The sequence below is a fragment of the Dromiciops gliroides genome, chromosome 2, assembly GCF_019393635.1.
Source record: "Dromiciops gliroides isolate mDroGli1 chromosome 2, mDroGli1.pri, whole genome shotgun sequence".
NCBI lineage: Eukaryota > Metazoa > Chordata > Mammalia > Microbiotheria > Microbiotheriidae > Dromiciops > Dromiciops gliroides.
The window spans coordinates 621,936,433-621,964,066 of NC_057862.1; the positions used below are offsets into that span (position 1 = coordinate 621,936,433).

At 38.4% G+C, this 27,634-nt stretch overlaps 2 protein-coding genes across 2 annotated transcripts in view; both read left to right on the top strand.

Annotated features, from left to right (window-relative positions):
• The first annotated feature begins 13,427 nt into the window (after positions 1-13,427).
• LOC122739389 (zinc finger protein 420-like) overlaps positions 13,428-27,634 on the top strand; it is a 74,669-nt gene continuing 60,462 nt past the window's right edge. The window contains exons 1-2 of the mRNA XM_043981147.1: positions 13,428-13,558; positions 13,902-13,962. Of these exons, the coding sequence (XP_043837082.1) occupies positions 13,927-13,962 (36 nt within the window). The 5' untranslated portion in view covers positions 13,428-13,558; positions 13,902-13,926. The remainder of the gene's footprint in view (positions 13,559-13,901; positions 13,963-27,634) is intronic.
• Positions 13,682-24,921, top strand: LOC122740395 (zinc finger protein 850-like). Its single transcript, XM_043982524.1, has 5 exons — positions 13,682-14,150; positions 16,683-16,818; positions 17,552-17,647; positions 20,924-21,065; positions 21,517-24,921. The coding sequence occupies exons 2-5, from the start codon at positions 16,785-16,787 to the stop codon at positions 23,477-23,479; spliced, it is 2,235 nt and encodes a 744-aa protein (XP_043838459.1). The 5' UTR covers positions 13,682-14,150; positions 16,683-16,784; the 3' UTR covers positions 23,480-24,921.

Consider the following 27,634-nt stretch of genomic DNA (forward strand, 5'->3'; position numbering starts at 1 on the left):
TTCTTTCAGAAGATGGGACCTTAGCTAAGACTTAGGAAAGCTGGGAGGTAGGGATGAGGAAGGAGAACCAGGGAATACACTTGGGAGATGGTGTGTTGTGTTTGAAACAGCACGCAGGACAGTGTCTCTGGATCAAGAGTATATGGAAGAAGCTAAAGTGTAAGAGTATTGGAAAAGTAGGAAGATGCCAGGTTTGTGGGGAGATAAATGAAGCAGGTAAACCAACCAGCAGCCTATTGTAGTAGTCTAGGAATGAGATGATGAGGTCTGTACAAGGGTCATTGAAGTATCAGGAGAGAGAAGCACAAAAGATGTTATGAAGATAGAAATGACAGGACTTGACAGTGGAGTGAGATGACAGCCAAGTTGTGAACTTGGGTGACTAGAAGGATGGTGGTACTTTGGAATGGGATAGGGAAGTTAGGAAGCAGTAGAGGGTGTAGCAGGAAAGTAAATGAGTTCTTTTTGGACATGTTGAATTTATAATATTTCTTTTATGTCCAGTTTTAAATATCCAATAGGTAATTAAATATCCAATAATGTGCTTTGGAAACTAGGGCGAGACTAAGTCTTGAGTCCTTGGCATAGGACTCAATCTCAATCCAAGAGATTACCAAGAGTATAGAGAACCCTGAGGAGCACCCACAGTAGGAGTGTGAACTAGACGAGTAGTCAATAAAGCATCAGAGAAGGATCAAATAAATAGAACTAGGAGAGAGTAATATCCTGTGAGAAAATAATGGGATTTGGGAGACGCCCAAGGCCCTACCTGAAAACTGATTTGGAATTGATTGAATTCGGTGAGACTGAGAACCTAAATTGAGATCACACCTGGCTGGCCCTGAGCGGGGTATTGTTCTCAGAGGCTATGGACTACTACATCAACACTAGACCACTCTCAGCCAATCAGCTTGAAGGATGGCCTCTTCCAGGGAGGGCGACAGGAAGTAGGAGGTGAGGCTGACTCCCTGGGTCTGTTGCACCTCTGGTTGGTGGTAGAGAGGAGAAGGGAAGAAGGGGGCCAGTCTGAACCCTATGGTAGATAAGGCTATTTCTTTCTGTACTCTCTGTACTCCAAGTGTTCTATCTTTACTGACTTCTAATATACTTTAATAAATGGGGGCAGCTAGGTGGCGCAGTGGATAGAGCACTGGCCTTGGAGTCGGGAGTACCTGAGTTCAAATCCAGCCTCAGACACTTAACACTTACTAGCTGTGTGACCCTGGGCAAGTCACTTAACCCCAATTGCCTCACTTAAAAAAAGAAAATGCTTAAGGCCCAAACACTGTTGCTGAATTTTCTAATTTATAAGTAAATTCTAGCTAGTTTCGCACACATACACACACACACAAACTGGGGGGTGGGGTAAGGTGGAGGGGGGGGCAGATGAGGATACACACATTAGATTTTAATTATCACAATCCTCAGGAGAGGGGATACTTTCTAGGAGGAGAGAATGATCAGCAGTATCAAAAGCTGCAAACAGATGATACCAAAGAAGATACCATCAAGTTGGGATATGTGGATCACTGGTAACATTAGAGAGAGGATTTTCAGTTTAGTGAAGATATTTGAAGTCATATTGCAAGATCTTGAGGAGTGAGAGGAAATGAAAACAGCAAATGTAGACAGCTTTTTATAGGACTTTATTAAATAGAGGAGAGCTTTGAGAGGATAATAGGGCCTAATGAAGGTTTATGGATGAAGGAAGCACTTAAGCATATTTGAAGGTACTAGAGGGGAAAACAGGAGAGGTCATCATGAGTCAGCTAGGTGACACAGTGAAAAAGCACCAGCCCTGGACCCAGGAGGCCTGGAGCTCAGATCTGGCCCCAGAAATAAGCTGCCCCACAAAAATCAAGAATAAACAAAAAATAAATGCTTTACAGATATCATCACTTCATATTCAATTCACACCTGTGCCCTCTGTCTAAGTATATTCCTTTCAGCTGCCCAAATATTGAGAAGGATCTTAGGAGTTAAAATTATTATCTTCCCATGCAGGAATGTAAACAGTTTAACCTTTTAACCTCCCTCATGAATTCTTTTTCCTGTTTACCTTTTTATACTTCTCTAGGGTCTTGTATTTGAAAGTCACATTTTCTATTCAGTTCAGGTCTTTTCATCACAAATGCCTGAAAGTCCTCTTTTTCATTGAAGTCCCATTTTTCCCCCTGAAAAATTATACGCAGTTTTGCTGGGTAGGTGATTTTTGGCTGTAGTCCCAGTTCCTTTGCCCTCCAGAATATCATATTCCATACCCTCCAGTCCTTTAATGCAGATGCTGCTATATCTTGTGTTATCCTTACTGTAGCTCCACAGTATTTTAATTCTTTTTTTCTAGTTGCTTGCAATATTTTATTCTTGACCTAGGAGCTCTGAAATTTGGCTATAATATTTCTGGAAGTTTTCCTTTTGGGATCTCTTTCAGGAGGTGATCTGTGGATTCTTTCAATGTCTATTTTGCCTTCTGCTTCTAGAATATCAGGGTGATTTTCCCTGATAATTTCTTGGAAGATGATGCCTAACCTCTTATTTTGTTCATGGTCTTCAGGTAGTTCAATGATTTTCAAATTATCTCTCCTGGATCTATTTTCCAGGTCAGCTGTTTTTCCAAGGAGATATTTCATATTGCCCTCTATTTTTTTTATTCAATTGGATTTGCTTTACTGTGTCTTGGTTTCTCATAAAGTCACCAGCTTCCATTTATTCAATCCTAATTCTAAGGCTATTATTTTCTTCAGAGAGCGTTTGTATCTCCATTCCCATTTGGCTTTTCAAGCTGTTGACTTTTTTCTCATGACTCTCCTGCATTGTTCTCAATTAGAGTTTTAACAAAGCTTATATATTTTTTAATTATGTCAGAGAGAGAAATTATTTTGGTTTTAGAGCTTTCATAAGGGAGACAAAATCTTGTAAGAATTGGAGTGACTCCACCTGCTGGAGTTACTGTAGGAAATCTCTGCCATGAGGAGAAGGCATCTGAGGGCAAGCCATTCAGCTTTTTCTTGGCATCAGGAAGTGATATTTGCTTGTGGGTATTATCAGAGCTATCAGCCAATTAGCTTGGAGCTGGGGAGGGGTGGGGGACAGGATGTTTCCAGTTTTTCACAGTAGGCTTGTGGGATGAAGAAGGGGTGGTTCTCTCTGTTTTGTCAGGACTCTCATGGAGAGTGGAGCAGAAATGCGGGCTTCCTGAGATAGATAACTGAATCTAGGCCTCTTTCTCTCTCTCTTCACCCAATTCTTATTCTCCTTAATAAATGCTTAAAAGTCTAACTTTTTTTTTTCAGGGCAGTGGGTAAGTGACTTGCCCAGGGTCACACAGCTAGTAAGTGTCAAGTTTCTGAGTCCGGATTTGAACTCAGGTACTCCTGAATCCAGGGCCGGTGCTTTATCCACTGCGCCACCTAGCCTCCCCAAAAGTCTAACTCTTGCTAAAGAGTTATTGGTGACCACTCATTAGATATTTTAGACAGTATAGTTAGAATTTTAGTCCCTTACATTCTCACACATTAACCAGGAGAGATATAAAAATTTTACAGAAATAAATTTAAGGGAATTACTTTTCAAGACTAGGCTTATTAAATTTGCCCTACAAGGTTACTTTTGGAGAATTTACAATGAGTTACTGAGAGGAAAGATTTATATGCCAAAGAGTCAGAGCTGGTTGGGATCTTTCTGCAAATAAAGCAAGTTAAATCAGTTTGGGAAGTCTTAAAATGTAGGTGTAATAATTTCCTTTTTCCTCCCTTTTGGCTTCTTATCTCAGGAATGTCTAAAAGCCTTCATTCAATATTAACATCCCATGAAAGAGGCTTCAGCCAACAAAAAACCCTCCTAAACAAGAATATAGAATAATAAAAGGAAATAAAATTTTTATGACAACAGTATTTATTGAGTTACATACAAGGTCTTTCCAAAAGTATTTTATTGTTTTTACTTATCTGGTTTAAATACTTCCTAATATAAAAAGCAATTGAGAAAATATTAACATGCTGGAGGTTTATACATAAACTGTATAATAATTCACTAATGATAACCATAATTTACTGAGAACTGACTGATCCTCACCTATTCCCCATTCCTAGGCCCATGAATTGCCTGCAGCTAACCAATCTTTGTCAGTTCCAGGCTCTTAATTTTCTAATGAATCTCCCTCAAACAAACTATCCTCTCCCAAAGATTCCCCAGCTTACTCCCTGGAATCTGGGTTATTATGTAAAAGGATCCATTTACATTAAGTAGTTTCTATACTTAACTCAAGGATGGTCTCATAGTTCCCTTTGTTCTGTTACCCCATCCATATAAACCTTTCCTCAGTCCCCATCTTTGGGTATTCCTGGCTATCTTGTTTTGCCATACTTCAAGTTATAGCTCCTCTGCCCAGATTAAAGACTCTATTTCTCTTATAGTGATTGTTTCATTCATTTTCAGGTTGTTAGAACTGCAGCTAACAGCATTAGCAACTAAAGTATTGCTAGCAGCTTGAAGGTCAAAGAATCTAAGCAGCCAGCAGAGGGTGATTGAAGGTTTCTTTATTCATCTTTGCGAAGATGGGCACTTAAGTAAAGTCCAGCACCATGATTTATACCCACCAAGGGGTCCCTCCCAACCAATCACATTCCAGTATTATAATTAACCTTATTTATAGCCTATTTCCTCCAATCAACCAATCAGATTATACCAAATGGACCAATCACTTTGCTAAAAACCAATCAGGTGGTACCAGTTGGCCAATCATATTAAGACACTAGGACATAACCTTATTCTGGATAAGAATGTCTATTCCTCACCAGAACTGCGCTGTGTTAACATACATAAACATATATAACTTTTCAAGAAACAAAACTTACTTTGGGGTTTGAACATTGGAGTCATGTGGGAATCACCTCAGGCGCCTCAACGCACTCCCAGTTTAGCTCAGCTCTCACAAAGTGCAAGCCCCATTCCAATCCCTGCTTTGGCCTAAGTCCCAGGGGCCTTGGCTTCTCAGAGCCTTGTGTGCCTGGGTGACCCCCTGCTGGGGGTGGGGGGGCCAGGGGCGGGAACAAAGTTGTGGAACTTGAAACTAAACTCACTCTGTCTTTAGGGCTCTGAGAAAAGTCCAAATATGGTCTTTTCTCTCAAAGTTAACAGTCACAATTCAGTACAAAAAAACACTGGTCACTGTTAGCCTTAATATATTAAGGCGTTTTAAGTAAAACTAAGCTAGCTTGAAGGCAGCTAGGTGGTTCAATGAATAAAGGGCTGGACCTATAGTCAGGAAGATCTGAATTCAAATCCAGCCTTAGACACTTAATAGCTGAGTAACCCTGGGCAAGTCACTTGATCTCTGTTTGCCTTAATCCACTGGAGAAGGAAATTCCATTCCAATTTCTTGTCAAGAACAACAGCATTGGCTTGGTCCACAGGGTCCCAAAGAGTCAGACATGACTAAATGACTGAACAGCAACAACAAAATTAGTTCAAAGATATAACATTAATAGATACTATTCCATATACAATTTCACAATTTACAGAATCTATGGTGAATCAAAACATCATACAAATAACAAACAAATTTTTCTATATTTTAAGTATGAGTGTTTTGGGGGAAGGGTTTAATGACCACAGTATTTCTAGTCTCAGGTATAAGGGGCTAAAATTCTAGCTAAACTATCTAAAATCTAATAAGCTTTAGCAAGAGTATTTAAATGTTTAAGTATTTATTAAAGAGCATTAGGATCAGAGAGAAAGGTAAAAATCTAACTATTTCTAAGAGACCCTATCATCTGACCCACCATGGCCAGGTCAGGAACCAAAAAGAGCCAGAACCCCTCCACCAGCTTCTGCTTCCTACTTCGTGTCCTCCCAGAAATGGGAGGCTCCTCAAGTTGATTGGTTGGTAGCCTTGATAGACAGTACCCATGAGCAAATGTCACTTTCTGACTCTAAGGACCTTGACCACATGGCTTGCCCTCAGAGGCCTTCTCCTCATGGCGGAGCTTTGCTACAGTAAGTCTCCAGCAGGTAGCATCATTCTAATCCTTATACAGGATAGAATTTACAAAAGCTTTATTTACACTTTGTTTACACAGAGCTGATAAAGTTTTAAAAAATTTACTCAGGCATAGCATTTCATAGAAACCAGAAAAGCCTTGTATAACTATTATAAAGCAATGTTTTGGGGGTGGCTAGGTGGCGCAGTGGATAAAGCACCGGCCCTGAATTCAGGAGTTCCTGAGTTCAAATCCGGCCTCAGACACTTGACACTTAATAGCTGTGTGACCTTGGGCAAGTCACTTAACCCCCACTGCCCTGCAAAAACAAACAAACAAAAAAAAATAATAAAGCAATGTTTTACCAAAAGGGTACTCTAACATCCAGGTTTAAGTATATGTGTATGCCTGTTTGTGCATGCAGGTATGTGTGTATTCATGCATGTGTGTACATATGTATGTGGGCACATACATATAAATATTCAAAGTATTATTTCAAGTTAATAGCATTTTATATTATGGTTTCCTAAAAGCACAGTGGAAGAATTTCAGTTTAACTCAGTATCATGAATTTAAAACAGACTGAAAATGAAACCTATTGCCAGGCAAATTACATTAATCCAGTTGAATGCATTTGTGGATTATCTTACATAAAAATTAAATTCATTAGCCTATGAAGTTAGGCATTCTATTTTAGGTGTATCCAGAGACCAGTATAAAGTAATTTAAAACATAGCTGCACTTACAGTTATTATTCTTATAATCCATTCACATTTTACTTTAATGCCAAATTTCAAATGTGTTTTCCATCGAGTACTGTTTTACTTAAACAGGGTCAAATATCACAATCATTCTGAAAGGAAAAAAAGGGGGAAAAATCTCAGTTTAAATGAAACCGCATTACAATATTGTTTTCAAGATCCTTGCTAGACGTGAGCACAAGATACTGAAAAGTAAATGTGAAGTTTATTTACTCAAGATTCACAGCACATCCCATGAGTAGGAGATGGATAAGGGAAGCAATATCACAGATGACATTCATATTTTCCTTCCTTTGGAGCTGTGTTAGCCAGAGAGAGCAGCAAACCAGGTATCTAGAGAGGACACATAGGCAAAACTATAGTAAACAAGAAGAGAGTGCTTAAATTGCTGTAAAGGAAAAAATGTGTCCTTAGTTAACAGCTATTTATTTAAGGCCAAAGGAAACAACCTTTTTTATCAGGTAAGACAGAGAGATGAGGACAAACTTTATACTTTTAAGGCCTTTCTGAAATGTACTACACACCCAAATTTTGGTATACATTCTGAATTGCAAACATAACCTTTGTTACATAGTAACAACCGTGATTGTACATTTATCACATAAAGATATAACTATACCCTTCTATTGGTCCTTCAAGTGATGGAGGTGGCCAGAAGGGTTAACAGATAAACTAAGACCTGAGTTCTTATCAACAGTAACCAGAAGGTTCCAGTCCTTATCAACAAAAACTATCAACAGAAGCCTAAGGAAACAGTAGCCAGAGACCATAAAGAGCCATTAATAACTGGAATGTTTAAGCTGGCATTCCTGGATGACAGGAAACAGAAACTGTACCTAGAAACCAGATCTTAAAACAGAGATATCCTAAACAGAGAGACTTGGGGTTTGACAAGTGTAACACCTTTCTCCTTTGGTGTTCTCCCTGTGGCCTTACAGTCTTTTTTCCTTTTTTTTTTTTTTTTTTTTCAGGGCAATGAGGGTTAAGTGACTTGCCCAGGGTCACACAGCTAGTAAGTGTCAAGTGTCTGAGGCTGAATTTGAACTCAGGTACTCCTGAATCCAGGGCCAGTGCTCTATCCACTGCGCCACCTAGCTGCCCCTGCCCCACAGTCTTTTAATAAAACTTAGAAACAGAGTCAATGAGTTGTATAATTCTTTGATATAACTCACAATCAATTCGATCTATCCCTACATCACAGGGACAGAATTTTAGCAACCTATACTCAAATAATTCTATAGTGCAAATTTATTTATAATTTCTTCACTTAGCAAATGTTCTAACTAAATAAAATCTGCCAAATTTAAATCATACTACAATTCCATTTATCTTTCTGTATCAAAAAGAATATCTAATAGCTGAAATAAAACTCAGAGATCATGAGACATCTTAAAATTGTAACGAAGCATATCAACAAATAATGTTCACAAATTTACAGATGTAGAAATCTTACTCTGATCTCAGTGAGATCCAAACCTTGAAACTTTCTTCCTATGGATTTTGATTAAAGCCCTATCAACTTATTTTACACTTGATTTTTCTCACTACTTTCTCAGTCCCTTACAACTTAATACTTCCCAATTTTATATTAAACCTATTCTCAGATCTAGTTACCTTTAAGAGAAATGATTATTAGTCAACAATGATTTAAAAATTCAATCTTTGAACTTTCTCCTCAATAATGGTCAGACCTGACCCAGCCTTACAGGGAATTTAATATAAGGTGGAGAAGCCCATTGTATTCTACACAGATGTGGGGATAAATTCTGTAAATAGACTGCCCTGGGCCGGGCAATTTAGAAGTAAATGGGGGGCAGCTAGGTGGCACAGTGGATAAAGCACCGACCCTGGATTCAGGAAGACCTGAGTTCAAATATGGCTTCAGATACTTGACACTTATTAGCTGTGTGACCTTGGACAAGTCACTTAAACTTCAGTGCCCCGCAACAGCAAAAAAACAACACAAAGAAATAAACTCAAAATTAAAAAAAAAAAAATAAGTAAATGGCATGATCAAAGTTCATTAGAATAGGTCCAGCCCCTCACTGTAATATTCATTCTCTCTAATTACTTGTTAACTTGAGTTGATTGCCACCCTCAGAAACACCCATTCTTCCAAGGACATATAAACCATGAGCCTACCACCATGAGGAGTCTTTAGCATCCAAGAGTGCAACTGACCCCTTTCATTAATAAAATGCTAGCTTTATTAATAAGATGGTTAATTGATTACCAAGAAATTATGTCTCTTGAACTTTTTAAATGTCACATCTTCATTCCTTTAAATCTCTCCTTTGTAAATTAGCACCATATGAATTAAACTGAATACTTTTCCCAGATGGAAATAAAAGCTTCTTAGAAATCAAAGAAGCAGTCATAAGGTGGTGCAAATAGACTGTTTTCAATCTGGATGCTACCAAACCATCCTCTCATGAAGAAGACCTCTACTCTTAAGAGATTTTGTGCTCTATCTGGATATCCTAATAGAATTTACTAGGGGCCTCCTGATTCCACACCAAATCTTTTTACAACTCAGAAATTTTTTCATGGAAGCAAAGTCCATTCAAATTTGTAGTAGGTGAATTTGCTTTTAATTAACCTAGACAATCTAGTTTTGTTAAATCATTCACAGGGGTAGGATAAAATTATCTGAAAATTAAATTTTGTATTTACTTTCTGATTTAAACAGGCCTCTTTCCAGCTTAAGCACCAGATAAGGCTTTTTTTTGTTCCCTTTTCTCTGGAAAGCTTTCTATGAGAATATCTTCAGGAAATAAAAAGTATGACAATAAAAGTCTCCTTACCCCCAAACCCACTATAATTTCACACCATATTTTCAAAATATTTACAGCAAAGTAAACAGATTTTCTTTCAGTTAAATTTTGCAAAGGGGACTTCCTCATCTTTTTCCCCGTCTTGTTATACCCTCAACCTGGCCAAAATAAGGAACATGAGGATGTGTCAACCCAAAGTAAAGAGAAGGAAGCCAATCTAGAAAAGACTGCGATTTTTACAAGGGAGCTGGAGTTCGAGGTGCCACACAGCAGTAAGTGCTGGAGTGTTCAAAGAGGGGGCTGGGCAGAGGGTTATTAAAAGAGTATTAGAACAAAGGGAGAGGGATAAAATTCTCAGAATGGCCAGGCAACAGGTGGGAGGGGGATGGGGCATCCCCTACTTTGACAAGGTAGGGTGTTTCCCATAACCAAAAAAGAAACTTAGGAATCTTGGGAGGGAAAAGTTAGGTATTTACAGAGTAGTCAGAGGCTGGGTCCTGGTCAGCCTCAGCCTATTCATCCTGCCAACAGGGACAAGGTCAGTTCAGTCATGCACTTGATATAACTTATTGATCAAGACAATGAAGTAATTACAAATTGATGTAGGAGGCAAAAAAGGGTTAACAGAAAAACCTAAGATCCGAGCTCCAATTCAGATATTGATGTAGGAGGCAAAAAGGAGTTAATAGAAAAACCTAAGGCCCAAGCTCTAATTCAGATATGGGCTCTAAGAGGGATTCCGATCCCAGTTAATGGATAACTGACAAGCCAGGATGCTAAGTTCTCTTACCCACGATAAATCAGTACCCATAAAGTAACAGAGGGAGAGAGGCCATGAAGACCTTAAATAAAATGACAGACTATAGAAATTCAGACTAGAAATAAATGATAAATGAAGATGTTTTGAAACTAAGCATGGGAATCAGAAAGAGACGTGCAGAAAAGGCCAAATTTGTCCCCTGGTTCACCTTATGACGTGTAAACCCCCAAAACACACCTCCACTGAAAAAGGTACCCACCTCAGGGGTACCTTTGGCTTAGGACCCCAGGAATTCCAAATTAGGACAGGCCCTCCCCTGTACCTCCCTAAAGTGGAGATTATTATAATGAGACTGATAATCAATTTATCCATACTATAAATATAACTGTCTTCTTTCACTATTCAAGAGATACCTTTCCTCTATTCTGTTTCTCTACCTGTGATCACTCACAGTATTGTAATAAAACTTGGGAAACTGAGTCACTGAGTCTTGTAATTCTTTTGGGATGACTCACAATCAATTTGACCCTAATTCCATCCCACATCAAAATGACCGACAGATCAACCTGAGAGACTCACCAAAAAGATGTAGAATTGTGTAGAACTGAGTATAGAATTGAGGTTTATGTCAGATTTTTATTCTTTAACCAGACTAGAGTGTAAGAGATCCCAAAATTAAGTGCTGAGCACTCAAAGCAGACCTACCTCAGTTTTAATCAGACCAGAGCAAGACTACCTATAAATGTAGCAGGGAGATTAACCAGGACAGAACAGTAATGACAAATGAAAGAACCTTTTCTTTTCTTTTCTTTTTTGCAGAGCAATGGGGGTTAAGTGACTTGCCCAGGGTCACACAGCTAGTAAGTGTTAAGTGTCTGAGGCTGGATTTGAACTCACTCCTGAATCCACTGCGCCACCTAGCTGCCCCGAAAGAACTTTTTCTTGCTTATCTGTCTTAGGGAAAGCAAGATGAAAGAGAACACTATTTGGAAAATACCTATTCTTAGACCAAACATTAAACCAGAAAAGATGAATACAAGAGGCTCTTCTGTTTAAGACCCCAAAGTTTCTCAGCCTAGCCCTTGCTTCTGATTCCTGAAGCACCATGCTCATCAGAGGCTTCCAGTATAAGTACTCAAATTCAGTAGTTGGTGTGATTATTCAACACATGCAATACAGACAATACAGGCAAGAACACAGACCAGTAACTTGTCTTCTGATTTTCTAGAAGGAATAGCAACTTTTATCTGTAGCTGTTTTCCTGCTCAGGAGTTTCCTTACACAGATTTTACCATGTGTGTGCTGAGGGGTTTCTGGGCTGGAAGACCTATTCTTATCCCTTTGTATTCCACCAATTTGATATAAATTTATTCAAGGATTCAATGATAGGTACTGCTGCCAACTGTACTTGTTGAAATTCAGGGACATTTTAATAACATTTATTATATGTTTGGAGCAGTTCCGACGGAGATAAACCAGTGGGCCCCAAATAACATTTTCTGCAACCTTTTAACAGTTTTATCTACATGCCAGAAACAATTAGAATTTTACAAAGAACAAACAGGAAGGTAAAGATTTATACATCAAAAAACCAATAACATAAGGGGAAGAGCTACACTAGACAAAATAATAAATAGACTGGCAAGTACTAGGGAATAAAACTGGAATTTGCACACAGAGCAGTAACTAACCAGAACACAGCAGGGCTGTAATTGATGCCTATTTGAAATTTCAGACTCTAGCTAATTGATGTTACTAGATGATTTCATGAAAAGATGGTCATAAAGCCAATACAGAAAAGTTCTCTTACCACAATACAAAACTATTTATAGCAACTCATTTTGTGGTAGCAAAGAATTGAAAGCTGAGGGGATGCCTATCAATTAGGGAATAGCTCAGCAGTAATGGTATATGAATGTGATGGCAAAAAATTGTTCTATAAGAAAAAGATGAAGGGAATGGTTTCAGAAACAAAATCCCAAATCTGTATTAACTGATACAAAGTGAGCTTAACCAGGGCAACAATTTATGGGGGGAAAAACCCCAGGAATACTGGAGAGATGATCAACTGAAAGACTTAGAAACTCTGATCATGACTAACCACAATACCAAAAGGCTCATTGTGAAATATGTTATCCACCTGCAGACAGAGAACTAATGGATACAGCTCAGATTGAAGCAAATGTTCTTCTCTTTCCTATTTTATTATGTGTTTACGTGAATATGACTAATGTGTAAATTTGTTTTGCATGACCATACAAATTTGTAACGGTTTTGGTTTTCTTGCCTTCTCAATGTTTTGGGGAGGGGCAAGGAGAAAATTGGAAATTGGGAAAAAAAGAATATATGTACTTTCAAAATAAAAATTAAAAAGTATGAAAGAAGAACCTGTTCTGAGTGATAGGAATACAAAAAAGACTGTTTCCAGTGCCTTCGAGACCATTACATTCTATAAGGCAAATGAACCAGTACTCACAGGAGAACAGACCAAGCGAACACGTGGTCTGGGGTCTGGTCTCAAGTAGGGGCGGAAAAGACCGCACGTGAGGAGGAGGAGCTTCAACTGAGCAGGGAAAGAAGCCGGGAATCAATGGATTGGAGTGTAAATGATACTAGCCGCGTACTGGAAACTCCTAGTGTGGAAACAGGGTTTTCAGTGTGGTCTTGGTGTTCCCTGTTTCTGGCATCTGGCCTCATCCCGAAAAGAAGCTAAAGAAACAGACCCTCGGCAGGAATTGGAGGAGAAAACTGGCATTTCCCAACAGCCGCCCTCTTCTGTTCTGGGCATGCGCACAAACCTCCTCTGCACGCCGACTCCACTTCCGGAAATCCCAGCCTCAAGATTCCGCTTCCTTCAGGATAGGGCGGGACCCTCTATGGCAGTTGTCACGGAAACCTTAACACGCACCAAAGTGCTGTGTCCCCAGGCCCCGGGAGACAGGTGACAGAAAGTGGCCGGAAGGGGCGGGAGGAAGTGCGCTCTGACATCTCTTCCGGTTCGCCTCTGCTGTCAGTCGGGCAGCCCAGCCCGAGCTGGGCTCATGGACTTAAGAGTCTCCTCAGTTTTCCCCGGGCCGGGAGCCGGGACTCCTGCGGCCTTCGGCCCACCGTCCCACCGTCCCTCCGTCCCTCCCACCGTGTCCCGCGGCCTTTCCTTACTCCTGCCGCCCCCGGCGAGCTGAGCTGCCCCCAGGGATCGGGGGTCTGCGCTGAGCGGAGCCGGCTGCCAGGCCCTGCCTCGGGGGTCTGCGTGAGCGCGGGGCCGGGCGATTCTCTTGACAGGTGCCTGGTCCGGCCCTTTCCTGGACTAGCCGTCCCTCGCCGGCCCTTGAGCCCGTCTCGTTCTCCCTGTCTGCGGGGAAGGAGAGCTGGGCACAGCCCCACGTCCCGCCACCCCTGAGCGCCCGCCCGCCCGCCGCGTCCTGGCCAGGCTCCCCTCGGTCCCCCTCCGGGAATGGGGCTGGAACGGCAAGTGCTGCTCGTGTGCCCGGCCCTGGAAGCCGGGGCCTGGGCTGTTCGTGAGCTCCGTCCGCGGGGGAAGGGAGGACGGGAGGGCTAGTCCTGCCCGTGGTTTGGAAGGGGCCGGGTAGACTAATGCTTGTCTTTGGTCGCTTTCCTTTCCCAGTTCTGTCCTTCTCCAGGAGGGCCGGATGGCCCCTGTATTCCCGGCAACTCCAAGCTACAAAGTGAGTTCAGTTTGTTCTTTCGGGGAATGAATTATACCTGAGTCCTCGAGGGGAAAAAACATCTGTTTCTCATCCGTGGCCTGGAACCTAAGAAATGGGGCATATCTCGATTGAGCCAGGCATCAAATCTCCTTGGGCTTTGGTTTCCTCGTTTGTAATTGGAGGAACTGGACTAGCTGGTGTCCAAGGTGCTTCTCTCTGTTTCTGCATCTATTATTGTATGCTTCCTAGTCTCATCAGCAGGTAGAATGAAAGTTGAGAGAGGACCATAGTAATCCTGTGGCCCAATTCCCTCATTTTAGGGATTTGGGAAAAGCCCTACAGGGAGAAGTGGTAACAATTGTTATTTATTCAACGTTTGACGATTTTCAAAATCCTTTCTTTGGGACAGCTCTTTTGGGCTTTACAACACCCCTGTATATGGGCTCTACAAATACTATCTTCATTTTACAGGAGAGCAGGGCTAGTAAGAAGTGAGTTTTGGGCCCAGATATTCCTGACTCCCATTCAGCACTTGATCCACAATGTCATGCTTCACATCTGAGGTCACACCTGTAGAATGTAAAAGAACCAGCATTTTGTCATAGGTCTTCTGATTCCTAGGGCTTTTTCCCCCCTGCACTATACCATGCTGCCACTCTGGATAACATACTTTATAGGGAATGTGCCTTCTACTTTGCTGCTGATCCTTTCTTCTTAATCCAAAAATCACTTATTCAAATCTTCTGATTGCTCATTCCTCATTTAAGTGTTGTGAAAGATCCTAACCTTATCAGAAGGTAGAATTGAAAGCTGGAGTTGGTCATGTACTGTAATGCCATTATTTTAGAGATGAGGAAATAGCCTTAGAGAGAGAAGTGATATTGTTTTTATGTAGCATTCTAAGATTAAAAAAAAATTCAGACTTTTTTGGACCTCAAAACACTCTGTGTGTATTACAGGCACTATCCTTATTTTATAGATCAGGGCTTCTTAAACATTTTCCTCTTGAGCTCCCTTTTCACCCAAGAAATTTTTATGGGATCCAAGGAATTATATAGGTATATAAAATACATATATATAACCTTTTATTGTTGCCAAATTTTTCTTGACCCCCACATTGAGTTACATGATGCCATACGGGGTCAAGACCCACAGTTTAAGCAGCTTTGTTATAGATGATGTAGCTAGTAAGATGTAATGTCTCATATCAGGTCTTCCTGACTCCCTTTCAGCGTTTGATCCACAATATCATGCTCAGTGTCTGAGGTCACACTGGTAGTAAGTAGCAGAACCAGGATTCTGTATAGATCTTTTGACTCCCAGGGCTCTTTCCCTTCCCTATACCATGCTGTTCCATCGTGTAATATTTATACTCTATGGAATGTACTTACTCATTCAAGTCTTTTAATTCTAGGTTCTGAATTGGATGTTGTGAGGGATAAAATACAAATAATACAATAATATAAAATATTTAATCAGTCTCTACAAAGGACTTTCATTTTGGAAATGTACAAGTACTATAAGCAATACTTCCCTATTTGACAGGAAGAAACTGTCAGGGAGGGAAAGTAAACAGCTCAGGATTATTCAGCTAAGTAAGATTCAAAAAGGTAGAAGAATATATTGAGTTCTGAGATGAATCAGTTCAATATTAAATATTCTGTGTATTCAGAGAAGGAATATAATACAGGAGCAAATCCTCTGAATTTTTTTCTATATATTAATCTTGTTTTCTTTTTGAGCTAACATAGGGGTCAACCTTATTGCCTGTAATACAAAAGCCTTTTTGTTGTGGTAAAGGCAGAGGAAAATAAGACTCAGTTGATCTCCATGATTATGATTAAATGAGGTCCTGAGGGTAATTTAAAGAACTTCAAGGCAATTGTAATAATGCAAACCATGTTTATTTAAAATTTATTATTAAAAGATAACTGTAAGAATGTCTTTTCATGGTATTGAACAGTATGGTATTGAAGATGTCTTAAGTTTTTGGGAGGCAGTATAGTGAAGTGGTTGGAATATTGCACACTAGTGCAGGAAGACCTGAATTTGCAATTCTGCTTCTCAACACAGTCTGGCCATTTTCAGGTCACTTAATATCCTCGAGCCTTGCTTTCTTCATATGTAAACTGGGGAAAGTAATATGTGTAGCACCTAGTTCATAGGATTATTTCATTGTTAAAATGAGATATGTCTGTAAGGGAGTTTATTAAATGAAATACTATAGAAATGTCTACTATTAATATTAAAGTATGTCATCTTGGGAGTGCTATCATAAGCATGTTTGAATTATCCTGAAATAGTAATGGAGAATGTTATCCAACAGAAATTATATTTGATTATTAATGGAAAGGGATTATGTTGTTACCTCTAATTGGGAATCAGTAATAATGATACTAATGTCGGATATTTAATTATAAAATTATATTGATATCAAATGTATAGATTGGGCATTTGAGAGAAATATATGACGCGTTCTTGTAATGAGATGATGGTAGCATGTAGCCTTTCTTAGAATCATTGTTTCCATGTATGAAATGAAGATAATAAAATTTTACCCTGTCTCATGGAGTTTTTGTGGAAAAAGTACTTCATAAATCAAATGTGCAATAAGCATGAGTTACTCATGTTTTTGTGTAGAATTATACATAGATGATATTTAATATAAATTTAACTCAGAACCCTAAATATCAAGAACTACCCTTTACAATTTCTACCATATTTACTACTCCCAAAAGGTACAAAAGGATTCAGTAACATTCAAGGATGTGGCTGTGGATTTTACCCAGGAAGAGTGGGAAAACCTGGAGCCTTCCCAAAAAGATTTGTACAGGGATGTGATGCTGGAGAACTATAGGAACCTTGTCTTCTTGGGTAAGGAGAGCTATCCCCTGTGACTGATTCTTTCCATAGTGGAGTCATGGTCACTTCATTTAATAAATCAGCATTTTCTACATGGTAAACATTTGAGAGTTAATGTTTGACATGTAGAAAGCAATTGTGTTAATCCTTTTGATGTCATAGATTAATTTCTTTTGCTCTTCAGTCTCAGGTGAAAGGTCTTCACTGTATATAGGATAGAAATGGGATAGTTATTTGTCTTACATCTGAGTTTGGTTTTTTTGTTTTGTTTTGTTTTTTGCATTGTCTGTCCATTCAGGTCAAAGATTCTCCCCTAAACCTCTATTGCAGGTGACTGAGGATGAGAAAGTTTCGTTCTCTTAGTGGGATTGGGTCAGATGTAATATTTTTTGTGATGGCAAATCCTCAGTGTCTTCATCCATTTGTTTTTCTTTCTTTCTTTTTTTTTTTTTTGTGGGGCAATGAGGGTTAAGTGACTTGCCCAGGGTCACACAGCTAATAAGTGTCAAGTGTCTGAGGCTGGAATTGAACTCAGATCCTTCTGAATCAAGGGCCGGTGCTTTATCTGCTGTGCCACCTAGCTGCCCTTGTCTTCATCCATTTCTGAAAAACGATGTAGAGAGGATTCTTTAGATGAGTTTTCTACCACCATTTGGATATCCCTAGCATGTGCCTTTACACCAGATATTGATTAGAAATAGGATAGGGATTTCTGTCCTCAACCTTTTTCTATTCGAATGAGCAGGACTTACACTTTGGAAACCAGATGTGGTCTCTCAGTTGGAAGAAGGGGAAGCACCTTGGATGCAGGACAGAGAACTACCAAAGAGCACCTATCCAGGTTAGTCATTGAATACCATACACATAGGACCTAAGAGGCCATCTAAGCCAACCCCTTCATTTTATTTATTAGGAAGTTGAGACACAGAGGTTGTATTCTCCAAGTCACATGGGTGGTAATTTCTGGAGGCAAGTTCTGTATCCAGATTCTCTTAACTCCTGACTGAGCAAATGCCTTTTCTGTTATATCATCCTGCCTACAGTATGAACTTAAGTAGCTTGATTAATTTCTTTCTCTTGTTTTATTGAGGCAGCTAAGTGGTACAGTAGATAGAGTGCTAGACCAGGAGTCAGGAATACTAGAGTTCAAATCACACACTTAGTAACTGTGTGGCTCCGGACAGGTCACTTCATTTCTGTTTGTTTCACTTTTCTTATCAGTCAATTGGGGATAATAATATCACCTACTTCCACCTAGCAGACTTGTTTTGAGGATAAAATAAAATAATATTCATAAAGTGCTTTGTGCATCTTAGGGTGTTAGCTAAATGACTACTACTACTATTACTATTATTATTGTTGTTCAATAATAATATTCTTCTAGTAATATGTTGCATAACATTGGGAAAAATAAAGCATCCTTGCTTTAGTCTTACCTTTATTGAGTGCTTTATATTCCAGTGTTTATCTGTTATAATTAATGCCCCATCTTAGTTTCAAATGTATACTTTTATAATTTTTAAAAAGAAAAACTAAAAATCAAAAAATGTGAAACTTGATGCAATATTTCAAACCCATAATTTGACCTCTACAAAATCTCTACAGAGAATGAGGAAGGTGCTATGTTGTATTTTTTTTTCCTTTGTACCCAACCTTGATAATTATAATTTCATGGCTTCTATTTATGATTACTTTGTCATTGTTGTGTTTCTATTTACAACAAAGTTATAGTATATCTTTTCCTGTTCCAGCTTATTTTGTATTTCTTCCTATAGTTTCCCATTCTTCCATATAGTCATAAAAATCATCATTTTAAAAATTGACAAAGACAACACCCTATCAAATTCCTTTTATGAGACAACTATTGTTTCAGTACCTAAACCAGGAAAAGATAAAGTACAGAAAGAGGGTTATAGACATATGTAACTAATGAAAAATAAGTAAGAAAAATTTTTATCCTGGCAAATGGGCCACAATAATATAACCAAAAAATTATTCATTAAAACCAAGTTTACGGGGCAGCTAGGTGGCACAGTGGATAAAGCGTTGGCCCTGGATTCAGGAATACCTGAGTCCAAATCTGGCCTCAGATACTTGACACTTACTAGCTGTGTGACCCTGGGCAAGTCACTTAACCTTCATTGCCCTAAAAAAAAAGTTTGTTCATAAGATGCAAAGATGATTCACTATTTAGAAAATAACATAATAAATCTTATTGGATAAAAAAACATCCTAACCATAATTATATCAATGGATGTAGATAATATAAAGTATAACACTGACTATGCCTAAAAAAACCCAAACAAACCACAAAACAGAGGATATGACTGTAAGAAGTCTTATATCTGAAACCAAAAGCACTTTATTCAGTGAAGAAATGCTAAAAAGTTGCCCATTAAATCAAAGCGAAAAAAGGCTACCTTTTTCTGCTGTTATTTGATCTCGTTTTATAAATGCTAGTGATAGAAATAAAAACGAGTAAAAAATTAAGAACAAAAATAAGCAAAAAGAAGTCAAAATCATTCCTATTTACTAATAAAATTAGTAGGTTTACATAGAAATAGCAGGAAAATCAAAGAATTTTCAGACAGCTTCAGCAGAAGAGCAGGTAACAAAATAAACCTACAAAATCATTAACACTTTTGTAAAGCATTAATAAAACCCAAAAGTTTTCAATAGAAAGGGGCATCACATAATAATTATAAAATAAATAAAATGTGGGAGTCAGTCTACAAATGTACTCCCAAGAGCTATACTATTTGAACAAATGAACAATTTAAATATTTGAAATATATTCAATGCTATGGCTTGATGGAGTTATATAATAAAAATGACAATACTACCTAAATTCAGAAATATAATACTCTTGCTTATAAAACTACCAGTGGGGTACCTCATAGAAAAAGAAAAAGAAAAAAATTACAGAGGTATAAAAATTCCAGAATCTGAAGAGAAATTTTTAAAAAACATGAAGGGGATAGTATTTTTATATCTCCTTTTATGTTATAAAGAAGTAGTCAACAGTAGTAATAATAGCTAACATATTTATAGCACTTGTTATATGCAAGGCACTGTGCTAAGCACTTTACAGTTATTATTTCATCTGATTTTTAGAACAACCCTGGGAGATATCATTTTATATTTGTTTAAAACTAGGAAAGCATTTCAGTAGAAAAAGTCTACGTAAGGATGAATCAGGAACAGCAGAATGTGACAATTCAATGTTAGATAAGTCTAAGAACAAAAATTAATTAAGAAAAAACCTTAATAATTTGTCAAGAACTGCTAGGAGCATCTGAAAGAAAACGAGCAAGAATTAGTTTTAGACCATCATCTCATAAAATACTACAATAAGTTCAGAAGTTCAAAATAACCTTAGTGATCACACTTTTAAACAAAATGAAAAATACACAGATCAAAAACCTTATGGACATAAGAGATTGAAGCAATCACAAACTAGAAAAAAAATAATTTCTGTTTAATGAAATTGAAAAAGGCAATCACAGCAATTATTATAAGAAGGAATGCATCACTTATGTCTAATATTTTTGATAATGGCATACTATCTAAGATATAGAAAACTAACAATTACATCAAACCAAAGCCTTTACCCAATGTTTGAGTCATTAAAGTTAATGGTATCAAATATTTCTCTAAACATCTAATAAGATACAAAGTGTAAATCAAAAGAAAATTGAGAAAGGTTAGAAATCTTAATCCAAAGCAAAACTGAACAAGTCATAATTGAACTTTCAAAGGCAAAACAAAAAGCAAAACTTAACAAATGCTCCGGTTAAGTTAAGGGAATGCTCTTAAGTGCTTAATGTTTCCAGTAGTAGAAAAAGAAAGATAGTGTAATCAACTTATCAAATAAATAGGTTCCTCATATCAGTTCCAGTAAGAGCTAAAGTAGAGAAAGAGAACTAAAGATAAATAACTCTATAAATATAGATACAGGTAATGTTACGTAAAGTTTGAGTAGAACCTATAAAAACACATTAAAATTAAATGTAGGCAATTTTTTAATGGAGAAGTTAAGGATTTACTTTATGTAGAGGACAAGATTTACTTTGCTTTCAGATTCAGTAGGGAATATTTACATTTTCATTTCTTTCAGGTTGGGAAACTAGGCCTGGAACCAAGGATACAGTTCAGGAAAGATTCATAAAAGATGGTTTTCACGACTCTAAATTGGAAGAACCCTGGGAATGTTATGCTAGACAGGGACTGCAGCAAAACAATGGGGAGAAATATTCTAGGCAAGTAAAAAAAAAAATCACTTAAAGGAAAATCACTTAAAGTAATTTTGTGGCTAAGTCTGATCCATTTATTTTAGGTTATATCTAAAGATATAAAAATATCTTCTTAAATTTGATAAACATTGATATAACTTTGTACAATATTTAGGCTTTAGCAAATTAAAATAGAATATAAAGAATATGAAAATTTGTTCCATTTATAATTCAGATGTTTTCAATTATTTAGAATATTTATTGGATAAAAACTTTGTGAATGTAATACATATAAGTATACCTGCAATGAAAATTCATCCATTATTTCTCATCTCAGAGTTTCTTTTGAGGAAAACCTCCATAAAAGTTTTGAACACATAAAGGTTGTCTATAATACTTACCTTGTTGAATATCAGATAATTCATAGTAAAGTGAACCCTTACTAAGGTAATAATTGTGGGAATGCTTTTCATTCCAGCTCAGACTTTACTCAACAGCAGACCCTGCATACTGGAAAGAAACCTAACAGATATGGAAATAATTCCTGCAATGGCTCACATTTTACCCAACATCAGAACCTATATACTAGACAGAAGCCTTATGAATGTCATATATTTGGAACAGCATTCCTCTCTAGCAAATACATTAACCACCATCAGAGAAATGATAGTAAAGAAAAACCTTATGAACATAAAGACTGTGAGAAGGCCCTGAACAAGAGTTCACAATTAACTGGTCATCAGGGAATTCTTACCGTAAAGGAGCCTTACAAATGTAATATTTGTGGGAAGTCCTTCTGCCAGAGTTTACAGTTAACTGTACATCAGAGAATTCATACTGGAGAGGAGCCTTACAAGTGTAAACTTTGTGGGAAGGTCTTCAGTAGGAGTTCACAGTTAAGTGGGCATCATAGAATTCATTCTGGAGAGGAGCCTTCCCATAAATGTAATATTTGTGGGAAAACTTTCCGAAAGAGTTCACAGTTAATTCTACATCAGAGAATTCATACTGGAGAGAAACCTTTCAAATGTAATTATTGTGAGAAAGCCTTCCGCCGAAGTTCAAGGTTAACTCAGCATCAGAGAATTCATACTGGTGAGAAACCTTATGAATGTAAAGATTGTGGGAAGGCCTTCCACCAGAGTTCAGGGTTAACTCAACATCAGAGAATTCATACTGGAGAGAAACCATACAAATGTAATGATTGCGGTAAAGCCTTCCGTCGGAGGTCAAAATTAACTCAGCATCAGAGAATCCATACTGGAGTGAAGCCTTATGAATGTAAAGACTGTGGAAAGGCCTTCCACCAGAGTTCAGGGTTAACTCAACATCAGACAATTCATACTGGAGAAAAGCCTTTTAAATGTAATGATTGTGGGAAGGTCTTCCGCCGGAGTTCAAAGTTAATTCAACATCAGAGGATTCATACTGGAGTGAAGCCTTATGGATGTAAAGATTGTGGGAAGGCCTTCTACCAGCGTTCACAGTTAACTCTACATCATAGAATTCATACTGGAGAGAAGCCTTTTAAATGTAATGATTGTGGGAAGGCCTTCCATCAAAGTTCAGAGTTAACTGTCCATCAGAGAATTCATACTGGAGAGAAGCCTTACAAATGTAACAACTGTGGGAAGGCCTTTTGCCGAAGTTCTAAGCTAACTGCACATCAGAAAATTCACACTGGAGAGAAACCTTTTAAATGTAATTATTGTGGAAAGGCCTTCCATCAGAGTTCAGAATTAACTGTACATCTGAGAATTCATAATGCAGAGAAGCCTTACAAATGTAACCATTGTGTAAAGGCCTTCCACCGTAATTCAGAGTTAACTCGACATCAGAGAATTCATACTGGAGAGAAGTCTTATAAATGTAATGATTGTGGAAAGGCCTACTACTGGAGTTCAGGGTTAATTCGACACCAGAGAATTCATACAGGTGAGAAGCCTTATGAATGTAAAGATTGTGGCAAGGCCTTTCATGGGAGTTCACATTTAATTAGACATCAGAGAATTCATACTGGAGAAAAGCCTTATGAATGCAAAGATTGTGGGAAAGCCTTCAGTATCAAAGTACACCTTACCCTGCATCAGAGACTTCACTCTGGGGAGAAGCCTTATAAATGTTATCAGTGCGGGAAGGGCTTCCACTGGAGCTCACAGTTAACTGTGCACCAGAGAATTCACACTGGAGAGAAACCTTACAAATGTACCAGTTGTGGAAAGGCCTTCCCTCAGAGTTCAGAATTAACTCGACATCAGAGAATTCATACTGGAGAGAAGCCTTACAAATGCAGTGATTGTGGGAAAGCATACATTCAGAATTCAGAATTAACTCGACATCAGAGAAGTCATACTGGAGAGAAACCTTACAAATGTAGTGATTGTGGGAAGGCCTTCACCAGGAATTCAAAATTAACTCGGCATCAGAGAATCCATCTTTGAGAGCAGCCTTATGAATTTAACTATTATGGGTCATATCAAAATATACTTTACCAGACATCAGAGACTTTATGCTGAGAAGTCTTATATATCAGAAAATTCATAATGGATAGAAACTTTACAAATGTATTTATTGAAAAAAATTGTAGAGTTCACACTTCATTGAACATCAAAGGATTCATACTGGAGATTAACTATAAATGTAATGATTCTTGAAAGGCTTTTTGCTGCCTCCCAATTTATTCAACATCTGAGAACTTATATGGTAGCAAAATATTCTAAATGATAATAATATGGAATGATCTGCCTGGCTAGAAGATCTTACTGAACATCAGGATTCATATGGTAGACTTACAAATATATAATTTTGGGAAGGTCTTCCATTGGAGTTCATCCTTTACTCAATATTAGAATGCTTTTAATGGAAAGAAGCCTTATAAATATAACGAATATGAAAAGAACTTCCACCAAAGCTCACAGTTTATTCATCATCAGAGACTGCATAGTGAAGAGTAATGCTTTATAAATGAAATTATTATGGAAAGACGTCCCCTAACTACAGCTTAGCGAACATCAGAAACAATACCTTGGAGAGAGGCTCCATTAATGCAATGAAATTATTGTAGGAAGGCTTTCCATGAAAGCATAACTGTGATTCAGCAATGAACTGTTCATACTGGAGAAAACCCTCATGAAGATAAAACCTTGTGAATGGAAGTTAACATGAGAAAACTTTCAGCCAGAGTATTTAATTGAGCTAAGTTGAATTTTGACTTAATTAAGTCTTGACAAAATCAGGGATAACAAGAGGAAGAGATTTAGGAGAAAAGGCCATTCCAGGTGTAATTAGTTCAAAGGAGAAGTGTCATATGTGAGGAAAAGCAAGTGGGCCAGTGCAATATCTAACCCTAACCCAAGTAGATTAGGCTAGGTTTGGGTTTTTTTTTCCCCTAAAAGGCAAGGAAGCTGTCTCTAAGACTTAATTGGCATGGAGGGCTAAAGCTTAAACTGTCTAATTATTAAAATAGTTCCATGTAGGCCTCAAACCATGTAGGGATAGCCTCCTGTTTGCAGGACAGTGTGATCCTGGACAAATCATTTAACCTCAACTTTCTCCTTTGTAAAATGGGGATAACAGTAGCACCTATCTCACAGGGTTATTGCAAGGATAAAATGCTGTAATAGTCATAAGGCATTTATTAGCATAGTTCTCAGTATGTAGTAGACAATAAATGCTTGTTTTCTTCCTAAAGGCATAAAAAATCCCACCTATATAGCATCTGGTCCTTCAGACTCCTAATGCCACTGAAGTCACCATACCTTCTTCTCATGACCTGACATTTCCACATGGAGATATAGGTTGCCTTGTTTTTACAAGACACGTGCATTCTTATTGAGCATCTTTTCTATGTTATGGCTAATTAAACATTTTGTTAACTGTTGAATGACCTATTAGTGTCTCATTTGATTCCAATATTAGAGCTAAATTACTAAGGGACTAGCTTGGATCCAATCTCTGGTGACAGAATTTGTTTGCTTATTGTTCTAGTCTACTTCTTGATTTCTTGTCTAAGGTATTCAAGTTCCTGACCCCACTTTTAGTTAGTTTAACTTGTCCTTGTTTGTGAGTTTCAGTAGACTACTTCTCAACTTAGGCAGTATTCGCTTATTTGGAGGCTCTGGAGTGACTTAACTGTGGGCTTCCTTTTGATCTGGGAACTCTTGCCTTGGCTTCCACTGCAGGTTTCCATGCTGGGTTAGCAGCTAGAAATGAGTCTCCACTCTGCTCATGAGATCAAAGCCACACAGTTACATGTTTCTTCCAGAACCTGTCCTTGCTCAAAACACAGCTGGGGTCTATTTTTTGCCACTCCTCCTCCCTCCCCTGAATTTATGCCCTGGAAATGGGTAATGGGAGACAGAGCTGCCAAATGGCACTTATTACATCCTCTACTAATTCAGGCATCATCTGGGATCTCATTTAGCCTTGGTGCTTCTTGCTCTGATGCACAGTCTCGGCCCTCTTTCAGTCCCCAGGCACTGGAATATTCCTTGTTCAACAGCTATTGGCCATATCTTGTCTCCAGTGTCCATAGACATTTCTCTTTCCCTAAGCTGCTGTGAGTTAAAAAAAAAATGACTCACAGGGGCAGCTAGGTGGCGCAGTGGATAGAGCACTGGCCCTGAAGTCAGGAGTACTTGAGTTCACATCTGACCTCAGACACTTAACACTTACTAGCTGTGTGACCCTGGGCAAGTCACTTAACCCCAATTGCCTCACTAAAAAAAAAAAAAAAAAGACTCACTATGTTTGGTTTTTTTTTCCTTAGTTTTCCCAATCAGAATTCAGTCTGATGTTTTTTCTAGATTTTTGTGGTGGTTTAGTTTTACAATGCTGTATTGCTGCTGCTTCTTCCTCTGCCATCTTGATTCTACCACCTGAGCTCACATAATTTGGCGTGCTGAGTAGTAAAGTGATGATGAAGGCTAACAATGATAGTAAATTATTTAATTGTCAGATTTACCATTTCCTGATTATTGTTAACTATTACAGAGAATCTGAGGTACCAGCATAAGAAAACTGCATGACCCAGCATATTCAACAGCTAGAGAGAGTTCTCTGTTTTTGAAAATTGTAGAGTAAAAGGAGATATTCAGTTGCTGGAGCTGGTAACAAACAGCATAAATGGAAAGCAAGATGCTAAGTGGGCAGAGAAGCACAGGGTTTAGGCATGAACTGACAGATTTTTCAATGGGAAATACAGATTCTGATTCAGAGGTTTTAGTAGAAAATATTCTGCATCCAACTGAAATGATTGCTATAAGGCATGAAATTGGGAATAGAAGTGAGGATGAAACTTGGGATTCTGTGGTGGAAAAAAAATGTTATCCTTTTCTCTCCAAGCTTTGAAAACATTTTTTTTTTCATTCCAGAGAGACCAGCGGGCAGGCAGGTAGATGCTACACATGGAGGCTATACAATGTTGCTTTTTGGTTAGCTTAGAGAGTAGTGCATATGTGGCCCCACAAGGATAAATTTCCATTGCAGCCAGTTCCTATAAGAGGGGTGGGATGATTCTGCAAGAGAGGGGTTGGAGTTCCTGAAGGAAAAGGGGTGGATAGATTGGATCTTTGTGCTATATGTCTCCCTAAGGCTTTATGTACTCTATTAGCAGCCTGAATTAGGGCAATTTAATTCTGTTTTCTGGACAGAGCCCCATCCAAATGGTGTCATTCTTTAGCTATGGATCTCCCTTACCAAAAAAATCATACAGGATAGTGCAGTTCAGTGGGTTAAATTTGAGTGGGACATTGGGAAAGTGATGAGAGCATATGATGCTATCAGGTGCTGTGGGAATGTGAGGTGAGGCACAGTTCTGTTCATGTAGGTAGAGGTGTATGGATGGCATTTTACCTGAGAAATGTAGGAGGGACTCTCAAAAGATGAAGCTGATAAGAAAGTGATCAATTTTCTACCTATGGATGTGTTAGTAAAATTATTTTGAAATAAAACATTGGGGTAGTAGGAGCCTTAGCCCCATATGAACCTAAGGTATGTCCCCAAAGCCTCTACTCTATTTGTAGATACGTGTCTACTGGACACTGTTAATCACAGTACTAATGAGGGAACCCCCAACGGGCGAATTGTTCCATTCCATTTTCCACAGACAATTATGAGAAGAGGTAACAAGGTTTTGAGGGGTGGCACCTGTTTTGGGGGAAGCTAGGAGGTGCAATGGATAGAGTGCTGTGCCTGGAATCAAGAAGACTTATCTTAAAAAAAAAAAAAAAGCCTTATCTTCCTGAGTCCAAATCTGATCTCAGACTTATTAGCTGTGTGACCTGGGGCAAGTCACTTAAACCCCATTTACCTCACTCCCTCATGTATATAAAATGATGTGGAGAAGGAAATGGCAAAGCACTCTAGTATCTTTACGAAGAGAAGCCCAAATGGAGTCACAGAGTTGGACATGACAGAAAAATGACCAAAAAGGAAAACGAACCTGTACTAGCTTCTTTGGTTATTGTGGGTAGGGCAAAATAGAAACACTTGTAATTGTTCAAACTATCCCATCATTAGCACCAAATACTATAAGGTGGTGTTGGGGTGGGTCAAAGAGAATTCTTTTCTAATGATGGAGATAAGGAAGACTGCTT

Bases quoted from the DNA above. Each gene is read 5' to 3' on its own strand.
- LOC122740395 (XM_043982524.1), top strand. From the start codon at position 16,785: ATGCTGGAGAACTATAGGAACCTTGTCTTCTTGG. The intron at 17,648-20,923 runs GTTAGTCATTGA...CATTTCTTTCAG, and splicing joins ACCAAAGAGCACCTATCCAG to GTTGGGAAACTAGGCCTGGA. The intron at 21,066-21,516 runs GCAAGTAAAAAA...TTTTCATTCCAG, and splicing joins AATGGGGAGAAATATTCTAG to CTCAGACTTTACTCAACAGC.